General features: G+C 39.0%; 2 protein-coding genes across 2 annotated transcripts; both read left to right on the top strand.

Annotated features, from left to right (window-relative positions):
- Window positions 1-309: 309 nt before the first annotated feature.
- Window positions 310-1,326, top strand: LOC140934110 (melatonin receptor type 1A-like). The gene has a single exon (XM_073383793.1). It carries the CDS (start codon window positions 310-312, stop codon window positions 1,324-1,326), a length of 1,017 nt encoding a protein of 338 aa, XP_073239894.1.
- A 14,217-nt stretch (window positions 1,327-15,543) lies between these two features.
- On the top strand, window positions 15,544-16,590 carry LOC140934113 (melatonin receptor type 1A-like). Its single transcript, XM_073383794.1, has one exon. It carries the CDS (start codon window positions 15,544-15,546, stop codon window positions 16,588-16,590), a length of 1,047 nt encoding a protein of 348 aa, XP_073239895.1.
- The last annotated feature ends 226 nt before the right edge of the window (window positions 16,591-16,816 follow it).

Raw genomic sequence — 16,816 nt, forward strand, 5'->3', positions numbered from 1 at the left:
TTTAAAAACTTCAAGCCATTGCAAAAAAATTTCCCAATTTTATACTTTACTTTTGAAAGGGTTGGGTGCTTGCAAAAAAAAAAGGGAAAGAAAGAAATTAAATAGAGAAATCTGATATCCAAAAACTGGCTTACTGTAACTTAGCTAATTTTCTAACATCTTTATAAGGTTTCCAATTTCTGTGTCAAATGATTCTCCTCGCGGAATCCGGCAATAAATTTCTTATATTTTACGGAGTGTTTTTTTTATTTGCAGCTGAATCCTCGAGAATAAGAGTGAGTGGCCGATTGCCTTACAGAAAAACAGAAAATGACTGCTTCATTGGACGAATACCCACAGTTGATCGTGGAGCTGTCTCGCCGCAGTACTCCAGTAAAGATAACAGAAGACGCGATCCTCGTTTGTCTCATTATTTTAGCCTTTGTAGGCAATGTTTTGGTGTGCATCGCTGTCTTCAAAACAGCTCATCTCCGCACGATTCCAAACATGTTTATAACGAATTTAGCAGTGAGTGATATTCTGATGGCCATTGTTTGTATGCCTGTTTCTTTACACGTTCTAATTTCTGGAAAATGGCCATTTAGCTCGTCAGTGTGCGATATGCATGGATTTTTCATGTTTACCTTTGGTATAGTCTCGCAAGTCAACGTGTCCTTCATCGCCGTAAACCGTTATTTCGCCCTGTGTCGTCCATTTCAATGTAAAGCCATTTTTACCAAGATAAATGTTCTCTTCATGATCGCGATTCTTTGGATCTTACCAAGCGTGGCGAGCGTCCCACCTCTGGTTGGCTGGGGATATTACGCCTTTCACCCTGGCAAAGCGTTGTGTATCTACCCGTTCCACGTTAACATGATCTACACGACGATTGTCCAACTTCTCTTTATCGCATTCCCAATGGGACTGATCGTGTTCAGCTACACGAATTGCATCCTTGCCATCAGATCAAGTAATCGTCAAATCGCGGAAATGTCTGACGACCCAACTTCTGTTGGTCAAGGGTCCCGAAAAGCGCGCGAAGTTCGCGCCACCTGGACAATGCTGTTTTCCACCCTGGGTTTCAGTATGTGTTGGTTACCAGTATCTGTCATTGACTTCATAGAAACGTCCAGGGGAGGCGGGAATTTACCACGCCAAGTGTTCATGCTGAATGGCTTCCTCATTTTCTTCTCAAGCACGATCAATCCGTTCATCTATTGGCTGTCAAACCGCGACTTCAGAAAAGCGTTCCGAGAAGTGATTCGTTTTGGATTTAAAAGGAATGAGATAATGGTGGGAGAGATGCTACACAGCACGCAAAATACTGCTGTTCAATCACTGGGCTAACAAACATGCAAGCAAATGTGCAGCACGGTTTTTGACGCCATCTTGACGAGTAGGCAAACGCGTGAGAAATTACAGTGTTTGTATGAGAATCAAGAGACTATAAAGGGGACAGAGAGGCCATCCCCCATATACACCCTATTCCATAGGTAATTCGTCTCGAGTTATTTTTAGAATCGGGATAAAGTTACCTCGCGCGAGGCGTGGATGTTTCGTGGAGGTTTCGCATGACCTAACGCCGTGCAAAACATGTCGGGCGAGAGGCAATGAAAGCGTAAAAAGATCGAGAGCATTCCTGAATATTGAAGCGAAATGAGTCGGCGCTTACCTGGGAAAAAGGAATCGCTGGACTCTTTGACAACCCGTGAAATCAGTTTAACTCGAAGTTCTCGTAACCTCAGTGCTTTAATAAAATGAGAAATTTCGCCGGTCTATTGAAACCGGTCGTTTGTACAATTTAGGGAGTTTAAGATCCAACGACGCGGACGCAACTAGAACATCAAAAAAACAATAGGTTTAATTAACAAAAAAACAATTTCGCACGTGCAACACACTTTTTTGTTAATTTCTTTCCCGTTTTTGCACGACTACGGCGTGAAAATGCCTAATTTCGCGTTTTATGGAGGACGTTAATAAGCAACGACGAAATTTTATTTCTCTTTCTGAGCTTGAATATGGTCCCTTGAAATTCAGCTTTAGGAGGGTTCGCCTACAGTTGACAAAGTAAGTGGGTAGGAATAATCGCTATAAAGACTGAAAAAAATAAACATCAAACCAGAAATTGCTCTCTTCAAACTGTAAATTATAAATGATCCTGAGAGAATATTCAGTGTGTTAAGGATTTCCCTGCTCTACTGTTAGCTCTATACAAGAGAGGAAGGGCGATTCTTTTTTAATTTCGGTTTCGCTGACACAGCTTTCGCAGAAATCTCGCAGTAGTCGTTTTCGTCGACAAAAGGAATAGGAAAATCGCTCTCCGCGTCTTCCCCCATTTTGTTCTGCGTCAATTCGTGAAGGACGCGTGGCTCTCAGCGTAGGTCATCCACGCGGAACACATTCGCGCTATGTGATTGGCTGTTGTTTAATCCCCCTCGAGATCTGTGGTGTTAAAAATAACTCGAGACGAATTACCTATGGAATAGGGTGTATATGGGGGATGCCCTCTCTGTCCCCTTTATAGTCTCTTGATGAGAATCTAATGTGGAATAATTTCCGTAGAACGGCTGTTCTGAAAAAATTAAGGCTTCACTCCTAAGGATTCTACTGAAAAACATTTTAGGGCTCTTCATACGCTAAAAGACCTAGAGCCACTTTTTAAAATTTTCTATACATTTGTCTGTAAGAAAGTCCCGGCAAAAATTACAGACAAATATATGGAAAATCTAAAGCAAGCTTCTGGAAAAAATTTAAGCACAGATACGCACCCAAAATTTTGTAGTAAAATCGTTTGCTTTGTAGCTTTAGTTTACATTTTATATTTTTTTAGAAAAGCCGTTATGCGGAAATTATTCGACATTAGATTCTCATACAAACACTGTAATTTCTCGCGTTTGCTTTCTCGTCAAGATGGCGTCGAAAACCGTGACAAGGTCTATTGCACTTACAGTGTACATTGTACATTTGCAAAGAACAATATTGAAATATGCTAAATTTGAGTCTTTGTTTTTACGTTATCCACGATAGCCTTTCGTACGGAAGTGAAAAGCATTACGATGTAGTATGAACCGCAAGGGCTTGAGGCCTCAAATGAAATAAATGACCCTACATGTAATAAAGGTCCTAACTGTAACAACTTTTGGCCCTAAATGTAATAAAGGTCGTAAATGTAATAACTTTTGGCCCTAAATGTAATAAAGGTCGTAAATGTAATAACTTTTGGCCCTAAATGTAATAAAGGTCGTAAGTGTAATTCTTTCAGCTCTTATTGTGCTTAGGGTCATAAGAAGATTTCATACTGTTTGCTTTCAGCCTTATTACAGGCCGGTTAACTGAGCGAAACAATGTGTCTAGGGAGTATCAAACACCAAATACACCAGGCAGATCCCCTATAGAGCCATTTGAGTAACACCTTATTATTCATGTGGTGAAAACATTTAAAAACCCTATGGGCAAAAGAAGTTAATTTACTACGATTGTTTCTAATGAACATTAATACTTCCTTCAATTGGTAAATTACTACTGTATTTTGAAAACTTTTGTGTAGATTCCATTTGTTTATAACTAGAGTTTTACGATGTAGGGATGTAATAGGAAACACGATCGAGACGTAGTTAATTTATAAGTGTTTCTCCTACTTCTTGAGCGCTCTAGTCGCTTTCTAAGTTTATGAATATCTATGAAGACTACAATAGGGCGAAGAAAGTGAATCGCCAGCTGGCTATAACATTAATATCGCATCAGACCGTCGCATGTTTCAGTCAGGGACATTATCAAGTTTGGGGCTGATATACTACGTACATGCAGTATACTGTTAAGACTTCCATTACATTTGGGGCTAAAACCAAGAGACTATAAAGGGGACAGAGAGGGCATCCCCCATATACGCCCTATTCCATAGCGGGTAATTCGTCTCGAGTTATTTTTAACACCACAGATCTCAAGGGGGATTAGACAACAGCCAATCACATAGCGCGAATGTGTTCCGCGTGGATGACCCACGCTGAGAACCACGCGTCCTTCACGAAATGACGCAGAACAAAATAGAGGAAGACGCGGAGAGCGATTTTGCTATTCCTTTTGTCGACGCCGAAAACAACTACTGCGAGATTTCTGCGAAAGCTGTGTCAGCGAAACCGAAATTAAAAAAGAATCTCCCTTCCTCTCTTGTATAGAGCTAACAGAAGAGCAGGGAAATCCTTAACACACTGAATATTCTCTCAGGATCATTTATAATTTACAGTTTGAAGAGAGCAATTTCTGGTTTGATGTTTATTTTTTCAGTCTTTATAGCGATTATTCCTACCCACTTACTTAGTCAATTGTAGGCGAACCCTCCTAAAGCTGAATTTCAAGGGACCATATTCAAGCTCAGAAAGAGAAATAAAATTTCGTCGTTGCTTATCTACGTCCTCCATAAAACGAGAAATTAGGCATTTTCACTTCGTAGTCGTGCAAAAACGGGAAAGAAATTAACAAAAAAGTGTGTTGCACGTGCGAAGTTGTTTTTTTGCTAATTAAACCTATTGTTTTTTTGACGTTCTAGTTGTCGTCCGCGTCGTTGGATCTTAAACTCCCTAAATTGTACAAACGACCGGTTTCAATAGACCGGCGAAATTTCTCATTTTATTAAAGCACTGAGGTTACGAGAACTTCGAGTTAAACTGATTTCACGGGTTGTCAAAGAGTCCAGCGATTCCTTTTTCCCAGGTAAGCGCCGACTCATTTCGCTTCAATATTCACGAACGCTCTCGATCTTTTTGCGCTTTCATTGCCTCTCGCCCGACATGTTTTGCACGGCGTTTGGCCATGCGAAACCTCCACGAAACATCCACGCCTCGCGCGAGGTAACTTTAGCCCGATTCTAAAAATAACTCGAGACGAATTACCTATGGAATAGGGTGTATATAGGGGATGCCCTCTCTGTCCCCTTTATAGTCTCTTGGCTAAAACCTATTACACATATAATATTATTAGACCGGACCCTTAATTACATTTAGGGCCAAAAGTTATTACACTTAGGACCTTTATTACATTTAGGGTCATTTATTACATTTGAGGCCTCAACAGCTGTTGGGCTAGTCAACACATATCGAACATCAGACTACGCGGACACGCGTGCAAAACGTCTGCGCACGCGCAAGGTCTCTATTTTCAATAATTAAAATTTGCAAAATCTTCCCCATTTAAAATGAAAAACACTTAGGAATGTTTGATATGTTTAATGGTTTGCAGCCGGTTCTAGTATTAAGCACAACAAAAAATTACTTAAACTAACTTACCTCGACTGGATTTTTTCGTGGTTTGACAGTAAACTCAGGATGACTCGAGAACTGTTTATTACCTCGTGCTTTGCAGTGATAACACCATCGTGTGCCCAGGCGATATGCTGTCGTTCTAGAGCCAATCTCGTCAAATATTGGGTAAAATCTGCGAGGAATTGGCTTTGAATCCAGGCGAGAGGGGGTTTTCCTGTCGTGTGTTGGACAGGAGCAGCGCACGTCCTTTCTTCGCAACTCATCCCAATGTCGCCGGCAAACATAGGAGTTTACCGACAAACCAACAACACGGCTGAGAGCTTCAGACAGCTGGTAAAGTCGTCCAGTACAAGGTTTTTCCGTCCTTGTTTTTCCACTTAGCATGCATTGGTCGTTTTCGTTGTTCGCATTGACCGAGCTCCGCGACACGATGACAAAATAAAAAATAATAATAATAAAAATATTTATATAGCGCTTATACTTTTCAGTGCTAAGCGCTGACCAAAACAGCAACAATGGCGACGGCGAAGTGCTGCCAGAGCGAGCGTGGACTTTCAAACATAATTTTCGCCTTTGGTGCAAGGAGGAAAGTATGTGGTGCAAAAGAGAGAAACTAAGCAATTAATAAACTTTGTGTTCGTGAAATTCTAAGCTTATCTTTTGTGTGTGGAGCTTACTTTTTTGAATTTCGCGGCCGGAATCTAGTTTGTTTTGGTATCGCGTATAATTTCGATGGGGGAGGCACTGGCAAATTCGCGCCGGAAGCAGGGAAGGCACGCATGCGCACTGCGTTTTTCACGCGTGTCGACTACGCGGGTTGGCCGAGAGGGCTTGGTGCACTAAATCCTAATCCTCAATCCTGAATATATACTTCCGTCTCTGTGGGTTTCAGTCTTCGCTCTTACTCATTTACTTCTGCTGCTGTCTGTGTAGGAGACTGGTTATGAGAGTCGGCAAACATCACAGTTGAAAACAACGGTGCTGAATTTTATGTTCGGTATGACCATACAAAATCGTATGGTTTTTTTTATTCGCAAATTGTGACTGAATAAATTATTGCGATGTTTCTATTGGTCAGTAAGTTAAAAAAGATAGGAATGCTATTGAACGTTTTGCACGGTCAGGTCCAAACAAATTTAACAAAAACAGTGAGTCATATAACAAAGGAGTCAAATGGGGTTTCACAACCATTCCACTTTAATGAATATGTCGAAGATCATTCCCGGCAGAAATAAAATGCTTTCACTAGTTGTTGATCAAAATACAAAAAAGCTACGAAAGTGCTCCATGCTCCAGGCTAGCGATGGTTTGTTGTCGGTATGTGATCGAGCAAACCGAAATAACGACAAATTTGGACAGAATTTATCGAAAATACGTGTAAAACAATTGCACATTACGTGAAATATATCATTTGGAACGAGTGACAAAAAAAACTTTAAACCCATAAATTGATCTGCTTTGATTTAAATTTTCCCATCTTGCGCACGTGTCCTTTGTATTTACAGGAAATCGTTCTGACGTAAAAAATTTTCGTTCACATACCTGTTCTGTGCTAAATTTGGCAAATTTGGCGATTTTATGTCAAAAATGGGGAGCAAGGGATGGCGCAGTGGTAAGAGCGCTCGCCTTCCACCAATCTGGCCTGTGTTCCGCAAATCGTGGCGTCGACTCCATACGTGTGTAGAGTTTGTTGTTGGTTCTCTCATTTGCTCCGAGAGGTTTTTTTCCTGGTACTCCGGTTTTCCTCTCTCTTCAAAAACCAACATTTCCAAATTCCAATTCGACCAGGAATCAGGTACACGAAAGCTCACGAAAAACCACTTTGTGGATGTGCTACCTCTAAATCGTGGTTTATTTTATTTATTTTATTTATTTATTTATTTGAAGTGGTCAATATCTTCTCGTTCTAAGCTTCCTGTACTTTCCTCAGTAATGACACGTCCAAGAGACTCCCTACATTGCCTTTGTGAACTGACTTTATTTACAGCAATCAAAGTTACAAGCTATATCGAGTATACAACACTAGTAGTAAGTAGTCTTAATTGTACTGTGCGACAGTACAGTTGCATCACGTGTTACACTAATTTACGTAACTATGTAATTGCAGTAAGGGAATGAAATGTATTACGCACCACCAGTTTGGATAGTTATGGTAATCGCTCACTCCTCCTTAGAGGCTCGCGCTGGGTATCCCTAATCGAAATATGGCAAGCGCGCGGGGGACGATGGGAAGAGGGAAAAGGCCTCTCTCTCACTTTCCTTTTCCCATCGTGCCCCACGCCCTTTCTTTTTCTTTCTCCCTACCCTGAGAGAGTGGTAATCGCATTTTCAATATTAAGGCCAAAGAAAATGTCTGGGTGAATCAGGAGCGGTAATCCCATATTCAGCACATTGACAACGAACTAGTAAAAATGAGGGATTGGTAATAATGAACTAAAGACATTATGTAGATGTTCATAGCGGATGTCGCTGATAAACCCAAGTGGAATAATCTATTCCAAAAAAGTAACTGGCTTGATAAAAATAACGTCCTACTATACGTACCGCATTATACACTCAAAATTAGTTGAGTTCGGTCAACTTTTTGGAATACAAACAGGTACAAACAGCTCTCTTCGCTAAATAATAATTCTGGCAAAATTACTACTTTATGAAATGAGTTCTCATACGGTCAATAAAATGAGAGGTGCCCAGACTCTTCAAAATATTAATCATTTCATCGGTGGACATAATTTGTTTCAGACGAAAAGGACATATTTGCTGAATAAAGGTGAAAAAACGCCATTTTGCAAAATGGTAATTCTGGCAAAATTACTACTTTGCGAATGAGTTCTAGTACTGTCAATAAAATGAGAAGTCTCCAGACTCTTTATTGGTGGACACAATTTGTTTCAGACCAAAAGGACATACAGTAAGCACCAGCATATAAGAACACATGATTTCAGGGTTTAGGCTGATCTAGTTCTTATTTATCGGGTGCCTAGTGAGAAATCAGCCTGACGATGTTCTTAATATGTTTTTCTGAGGTTTAGCTAGCATATTTTATTATAAATAAATAAGTAAGCAGACAAATCAGTAAATCAATAAATAAAATAAAAATCTGTCAGGTAGTAAACTAGCAGCAACCACAGTTACATTGTACTTCTGGCAAAATTATTACTTTGCGAAATGAGTTCGAGCACGGTCAATAAAATGACAGGTGCCCAGATTGTTCGAAATATTCATCATTTTATTGGTGGACACAATTTGTTTCAGACGAAAAGGACATATTTGCTGAATAAAGGTGAAAAAACGCCATTTCGCAAAATAGTAATTCTGGCAAAATTACTACTTTGCGAATGAGTTCTGTAATGAGTAATTCTAGTGAAGTTACTACTTTGCGCAAAAGGTAAGAATCCTTTATTATCCGTCAACTAATTACTTCCAACACAAAAATCAGGGAGGCATGATAGCGCAGTATTGCGAGAATTTGCTAAAGGTCTTTAGTAGACTACGCTAGGATTATGGTTCCAAATTGACCATGTAAATAAGTGATGTACTTGTATGGTAAGCTTTTGGCAAAATCAGGCCACTCTAATGGATTTCCATCATGGTTAATTTTTCTTAACAGTACAACCCTGGTTACACTGTCGTTTTAACCTTCTAATTGAATTTCCAGGTGATGCCTACAAGCCATAACCTTTAACAATTATATTATCGCAAGAACATAAACCAGTTGACACATTTTAAGGTTGTAATAACCCCCAAAACATACGAATTGCTATATCTTGTTGACATTATAAAAGTCGGTGATAAATTAGCGGAAGTACAAAACCAGTTGACACATTTTTTGATTTCTTAACTGAGCTGCCCACATAAAAACTTTAGCATATGAAACTGTATGCGCTCGCAGTGCGGTAGAACCGACTATACAATCTTTTGCCGAGCAACATTCGCAATTCGTCCTCCCTTCCACAGTTAAAATCTTCTCCAAAAGACTTCTTATCAGAAAAGTGCCTGTAAGCAAATTACTTCATATTTGTTTCAATTTTATTTGGTTATTTTTGTTTCTTATTATTATCAATATTACTGTAGGTTTAGATCTTATTGTAATTTATTGTAAGTCCCTCTGTGTAGAGCCAATAACAAACGTTTTTTGTACTTGTATTTATATATAACCAGAACCAGAGAAACAGAAGTTTTAAAAACCATCAATTGTTACTCGGAGTACAAGGATTTCTTTTGAAACGGGTACTGCATAAGATTTGTTTGCCAAAGGTACGTTAAGTCTTCTTCTAGAGAGGCCCTCTTAAGGGGGAGGGGTAAGTATGTCCCTAGTCTAAATATCAAATACGGTCGTCTCGCGTTTTGAGGGGGTAGGCCATTTCCCTGTCGGTATTTTAATCCATCTTTAAGTCCTTCAGTCGCTATTTCATCCGGTCTTAAGCTCAAGTTCGAGTTCATTTATTCACATTCATTCAATTACAATACAACGACAATAAAAAAAAAAGAAGTAAAAACAAAGCTAACTTTACATTGAATAAAACATAAGAAAGTAAAAATGTGTTTAGCAGCCAAAAGAGCCAAGTTTTCGAGTTGGCTACTGCAGTTATCATTAGGCTTCGTACATTTTTTTTCTCAGTAAAAGCATTCATAATTTTGTGCGTGAAGGCGGTCCACGTCCGATTATATTAAAATTCTAACATGACCTCAAAGCTTTCTGGCCATTTTTTTTATATCTGGTTTGGTTTTCTTTGTGCTCAAATCTCTTCTGTGAATTGCGAGACAATGCCAAAGATGCATCTAAGCCTAAAAGCGAAGCATCCGTTTATATATTAGTAATAATTTACTTAAATCAATTAACTTATAACCAATAAACTTCAAGCCATTGCAAAGTAATCCACATTTCTATACTTAACTTTTGGAGGAAAGGGTTGGGTGCTTTCAAAAAAAAAAGAAAGAAAGTAAATAGAAAAATCTGATATAATATATCCAAAAACTGGCCTACTGTAACTAAGCTAACTTTCTAGCATCTTTAGGTTTCCAATTTCAATGTCAATTGAGTCTCCTCGCGGACTCCGGCCACAAATTTCTTATATGATACGGCGTACTTGTTTTATTTGCAGTTGAATCCTCGAGAATAAAACTGAGTGCCCGATTACCTTACAGAAAAAAAGGGAAATGGGTGCTTCATTGGACGAATACCCACTGTGGTCGTGGAGCTGTCTCGCCGCAGTACTCCAGTAAAGATAACAGAAGCAGCGATCCTCGTTTGTCTCATTATTTTAGCCTTTGTAGGCAATGTTTTGGTGTGCATCGCTGTCTTCAAAAAAGCTCATCTCCGCACGATTCCAAACATGTTTGTAACGAATTTAGCAGTGAGTGATATTCTGATGGCCATCGTGTGCATGCCTGTTTCTTTACATGTGTTAATTTCTGGCAAATGGCCATTTAGCTCGTCAGTGTGTGATATGCATGGCTTTTTCATTTTTACTTTTGGTATAGTCTCGCAAGTCAACATGTCCGTCATGTTACTGTTCAATCACTGGACTAACAAACATGCAAGCAAATGTGCAGCATAATTACACTTACAGTGTACATTATACATTTGCAAAGAACAATATTGAAATATGCTAAATTTGAGTCTTCATTGTTTCTACATTATCCCTGATAGCTTTTCGTACCGAAGTGAAAAGCAATACGATGTAGCATGAACTGCAAGGGCACGGTAACTATAGGAGCTCGTCAACACATATCGAACATCAGACTAAGCGGGTTGGCCGAGAGGGCTTGGTGCACAATCCTAATCCTCAATCCCGAATATTTACTTCTGTCTCAGTGGGTTTCAGTCTTCGCTCTTAATCATTTACGTTTTGTAGGAGACTGGTTATGAGAGCCGGAAAACATCATTGTTGAAAACAACGGTGCTGTATGCTATGTTGGGCATGACCATGGAAAATCGTATGGTTTTTTTAGTGGCAAATTGTGACTGAATAAAATATTGCCATGTTTTTATTGGTCAGTAAGTTAAAAAAAGATAGGAATGCAATTGAATGTTTTGCACGGTCAGGTCCAAACAAATTTAACAAAAACAGTGAGTCATATAACAAAGGAGTCTAATGGGGTTTCACAACCATTCCACTTTAATGAATATGTCGAAGATTATTCCCGACGGATTATTCCCGACAGAAATAAAATGTTGTCGTTGATCAAAATACATAAAAAAGGCTACGAAAGTGCCCCATGCTCCAGGCTAGCGAAGGTTTGTTGTCGGTATGTGATCGAGGAAACCGAAATAACGACACATTTGGACAGAATTTATCAAAAATACGTGTAAAACAGTTGCGCAAGATGTGATATATATCATTTGAACGAGTGACAAAAAATCTTTAAAACCCAGAAATTGATCTGTTGTGATTTAAATTTTCCCATCTTACGCACGTGCCCATTGTATTTACAGAAAATCGTTCTATCGTAAAAAATTTTAGTTCACAGACCTGTTCTGTGCTAAATTTGGCAAATTTGGCGATTTTAAGTCAAAAATGGAGAGCAAGGGATGGCGCAGTGGTGAGAGCACTCGCCTCCCACCAATCTGGCCTGGGTTACGCAAATCCTGGCGTCGACTACATACGTGTGTAGAGTTTGTTGTTGGTTCTCTCCTTTGCTCCGAGAGGTTTTTCTCCTGGTACTCTGGTTTTACCCTCTGCTCAAAAACCAACGTACATTCCCAAATTCCACTTCGACCAGGAATCAGGGACACGAAGAGCCAGTTTGTGGATGTGCTACCTCTAAATCGTTGGTTATTTTATTTATTCGAAATGGTCAATATCTTCTCGTTCTAAGGTGCCTGTACTGTCCTAAATAATATAAGTACTGACGCGTCCAAGCGACACCCTTCATTGCCTTTGTGAACGGACTTTATTTATAGCAATCAAAGTTACAAGCTATATCGAGTGTACAACACTAGTAGTAAGTAGTTTTAATTCTACTGTGCGACAGTACAATTGCATCACCTGTTAAACTAATTTACGTAACTATGTAATTGCAGTAAGGGAATGAAATGTAATACGCGTCACCAGTTTGGATAGTTATGGTAATAATTAAGGCATTATGTAGATGTTCATAGTGGATGCCGGTGATAAAACCAAGCGGAATAATCTATCTCAAAAAGGGAACTGGCTTGATAAAAATAACATCCTACTATACGTATCGCATAATACATTCAAAATTAGTTAGTTGAGTTTGGTTAACTTTTTTTGAATACTAACGGGTACTAACAGCTCTCTTCACTAAATAATAATTCTAGCAAAATTACTTCTTTTTGAAATGAGTCCTCCTATGGTCAATAAAATGAGAGGTGCCCAGACTCTTCAAAACATTTATAATTTTATTGATGGACACAATTTGTTTCAGACGAAAAGGACATAATGTTGCTAAATAAAGGTGGCTGAAACGCCATTTCGCAAAATAGTAATTCTGGCAATATTACTACTTTGCGAAATGAGTTCGAGCACTGTCAATAAAATGACAGGTGCCCAGGTTGTTCGAAATATTAATCATTTTATTGGTGGACACGATTTGTTTCAGACGAAAAGGACAAAGATAAAAAGACGCCATTTCGCAAAATAGTAATGCCAGTAAAATTACTACATTGCGAAAATGGTAAGGATCCTTCATTATCCTTAACTATTACTTCCAACACATTGTCAATGTTGTCTTAAACTGTGTTTATGATAATAAACATTTTCCTCCCTCCCCATATATTTCGTTTCGTTTCGTTTCGGAAAATAGAATAAGCCGATAAAAAGCTGTTTCTTTTCATCGGGCCTAAAACTCGCAGATCAGCCAGTTGGTCGCGGGTATTGAACTGCAGGTAAGGTCGCGAGCTTTAAATGAACAAAATGCAGCGCAATTAACTATTGACTTTCGATGGAAATGAATCATCTCAGCTAAGCCACAAAACATAATCTAAGGAAATTTCGTTTTACACGAGATATTCCCGTTCCATTTTAGGGTTATTTAAAGTAACTTTTTGACGATAGCTTTTGCCAGAAAATCAGGGAAGATCCACGAAGGCGCAGTATTGCGAGAATTTGCTAAAGGTCTTTAGTAGACTACGCTAGGATTATGGTTCCAAATTGACAGTGTAAATAAGTGATGCGCTTGTGTGGTAAGCTTTTGGCAAAATCAGGCCACTCTAATGGATTTCCATCATGGTTAATTTTTCTTAACAGTACAACCCTGGTTACACTGTCGTTTTAACCTTCTAATTGAATTTCCAGGTGATGCCTACAAGCCATAACCTTTGACAATTATATTGCCGCAAGAACATAAACCAATTGACACATTTTAAGGTTGTAATAACCCCCAAAACATACGAATCGTCGTGTCATGTTGACATTATAAAAGCCGGTGACAAATTATCGGAAGTAAGATTAAACCAGTTGACACTTTTTTTTTGATTTTTTAACTGAGCTGCCCACATAAAAAATTAAGCATATGAAACTGTATGCGCTCGCAGTCCGGTAGAACCGACTATACAACCTTTTGCCGCGCAACATTCGCAATTCGTCCTCCCTTTAACAGTTAAAATCTTCTCTAAGAGACTTCTTATCAGAAAAGTGCCTCTAAGTAAATTACTTCATATTTGATTCAATTTTATTTGGTTATTTTTGTTTCTTATTATTATCAATATTACTGTAGGTTTAGATCTTATTGTAATTTATTGTAATCAAGTCCCTCTGTGTAGAGCCAATAAGAAATGTTTTTTGTATTTGTATTTATACATAACCAGAACCAGAGCCCCCAAAAAGTCACATTTGATTTTAACCTAGCCTGTGAACAGGCTCTCTGTTTGGGGGAAAAAATAGCAAGGAAAGGAACCAAAGGCCTGTTCACAGGCTAATTTTAATCCCCAATTTTTGGAAAAATACCGTAAAATTCCGAAAATAAGCCCTCCAAATATAAATCCCCCAAACTCTTCACACAAAAAGCCCTCCGTTAAATCGCCCCTCCAAATATAAGCCCCCCGGGGGCTTGTACTTGGAAATTGCCCTCAAAAACAAAGTAAAACAAAGCAAAAACGTTACATTTCCTTTCCAACTATAAGGCTAGCCCAATCGATTTTGAAACGCAAATTTCCCCCAATAGATAAGCCCCTCCGATTATACGCCCCTCCAAAAATAAGCCCCTCAAAAAGGGCTTTTGAAAAATATAAGCACCGGGGCTTATTTTCGGAATTTTACAGTATTTTTGGGGAGCTTAAAATTAAATCCCTTAAAAATAAAAATAAAATTAATAATCATAAAAAAATTTAACCAGATAGCGTTCGCGAGCTAGAAATAAGAAATAAGCAGAAGTTTTAAAAACCATCAATTGTTACTCGGAGTACAAGGATTTCTTTTGAAACGGGTACTGCATAAGATTTGTTTGCCAAAGGTACGTTAAGTCTTCTACTGGAGAGGCCCTCTTAAGTGGGAGGGGTAAGTATGCCCCTAGTCTAAATATCAAATACGGTCGTCTCGCGTTTTGAGGGGGTAGGCCATTTCCCTGTCGGTATTTTAATCCGTAGTATTTCATCCAGTCTTAAGTTCAAGTTCGAGTTCTTTTATTCACACTCATTCAATTACAATACAACGACAATAAGAAAAAAGAAGTAAAAACAGAGCTTACTTTATATTGAATTAAACTTAAGAAAGTAAAAATGTGTTTAGCAGCCAAAAGAGCCAAGCTTTCGAGTTGGCTATTGCAGTTATCATTAGGCTTTGTACATCTTTTTTTTTTCTCAGTAAAAGCATTCATAATATTTGTGCGTGAAGGCGGCCCACGTCTGATTATATTAAAATTCTAACATGACCTCAAAGCTTTCTGGCCATTTTTTTATATATGGTTTGGTTTTCTTTGTGCTCAAGTCTCTTCTGGGAATTGCGAGACAATGCCAAAGATGCATCTAAGCCTAAAAGCGAAGCTTCCGTTTATATATTAGTTTTAATTTACTTAAATCAATTAACTTTTAACCAATAAACTTCAAGCCATTGCAAAGTAATCCACATTTCTGTACTTAACTTTTGGAGGAAAGGGCTGGGTGCTTTCAAAAAAAAAAGAAAGAAATTAAATAGAAAAATCTGATATAATATATCCAAAAACTGGCCTACTGTAACTAAGCTAACTTTCTAGCATCTTTAGGTTTCCAATTTCAATGTCACTTTGAGTCTCCTCGCGGAATCCGACTATAAATTTCTTATATGATACGGCGTACTTGTTTTATTTGCAGTTAAATCCTCGAGAATAAAACTGAGCGCCCGATTGCCTTACAGAAAACCAGGAAATGGGTGCTTCATTGGACGAATACCCACAATTGATCGTGGAGCTGTCTGGCCGCAGTACTCCAGTAAAGATAACAGAAGCAGCAATCCTCGTTTGTCTCATTCTTTTAGCCTTTGTAGGCAATGTTTTGGTGTGCATCGCTGTCTTCAAAAAAGGTCATCTCCGCACGATTCCAAACATGTTTATAACGAATTTAGCAGTGAGTGATATTCTGATGGCCATCGTGTGCATGCCTATTTCTTTACATGTACTAATTTCTGGCAAATGGCCATTTAGCTCGTCAGTGTGCGATATGCATGGCTTTTTCATTTTTACTTTTGCCATTGTCTCTCAAGTCAACATGTCCGTCATCGCCGTAAACCGTTATTTCGCCCTTTGTCGTCCATTTCAATGTAAAGCCATTTTTACCAAGATAAATGTTCTCTCCATGATCGCGATTCTTTGGATCTTACCAAGCGTTGCAAGCGTCCCACCTCTGGTTGGCTGGGGATATTACGCCTTTCACCCTGGCAAAGCGTTGTGTATCTACCCGTTCCACGTTAATTTGATCTACGCGGTGATCGTTGAAATTCTCTTTATCGCATTCCCAATGGGACTCATCGTGTTCAGCTACACGAGGTGCCTCCTTGCCATCAAATCAAGCAATCGTCAAATGAGGGAAATGTCTGACGACCCAAGTTCTGTTGGTCAAGAGTCCAGAAAAGCGCGCGAAGTTCGCGCCACCTGGACAATGCTGTTTTCCACTCTGGGTTTCAGTATGTGTTGGTTACCAGTATCTGTCATTGACTTCATAGAAACGTTCGGGGCAGGCAGGAATTTACCACGCCATATGTTCATTTTTTATGGTTTCCTCATCTTCTTATCAAGCACGATGAATCCGTTCGTCTATTGCTTGTCAAACCGCGACTTCAGAAAAGCATTCCGGGAAGTGATTCCTTTTGGAATTAAAAGGAATGAAATAATGGAGGGAGACGGTTGTCACACAGCACGCAAAGCACCGCTGTTCAATCACTGGACTAACAAACATGCAAACAAACGTGAAGCATAAATTGTACTTACGGTGTATATTGTACGGTGTGTATTGAGTGTTCATTGTTTCTACATCATCCCTGATAGCTTTTCGTACCGAAGTGAAAAGCCATACGATGTAGTATGAACTGTAAGGCACGGTAACTATAGGAACAGTTCGTTGACACATATCGAATATCAGAATACGCGGGTTGGCCGAGAGGGCTTGGTGCACTAAATCCCAATCCTCACTCCTGAGTATCTAC

Source organism: Porites lutea, chromosome 4, assembly GCF_958299795.1.
Source record: "Porites lutea chromosome 4, jaPorLute2.1, whole genome shotgun sequence".
NCBI classification, from domain to species: Eukaryota; Metazoa; Cnidaria; class Anthozoa; order Scleractinia; family Poritidae; genus Porites; species Porites lutea.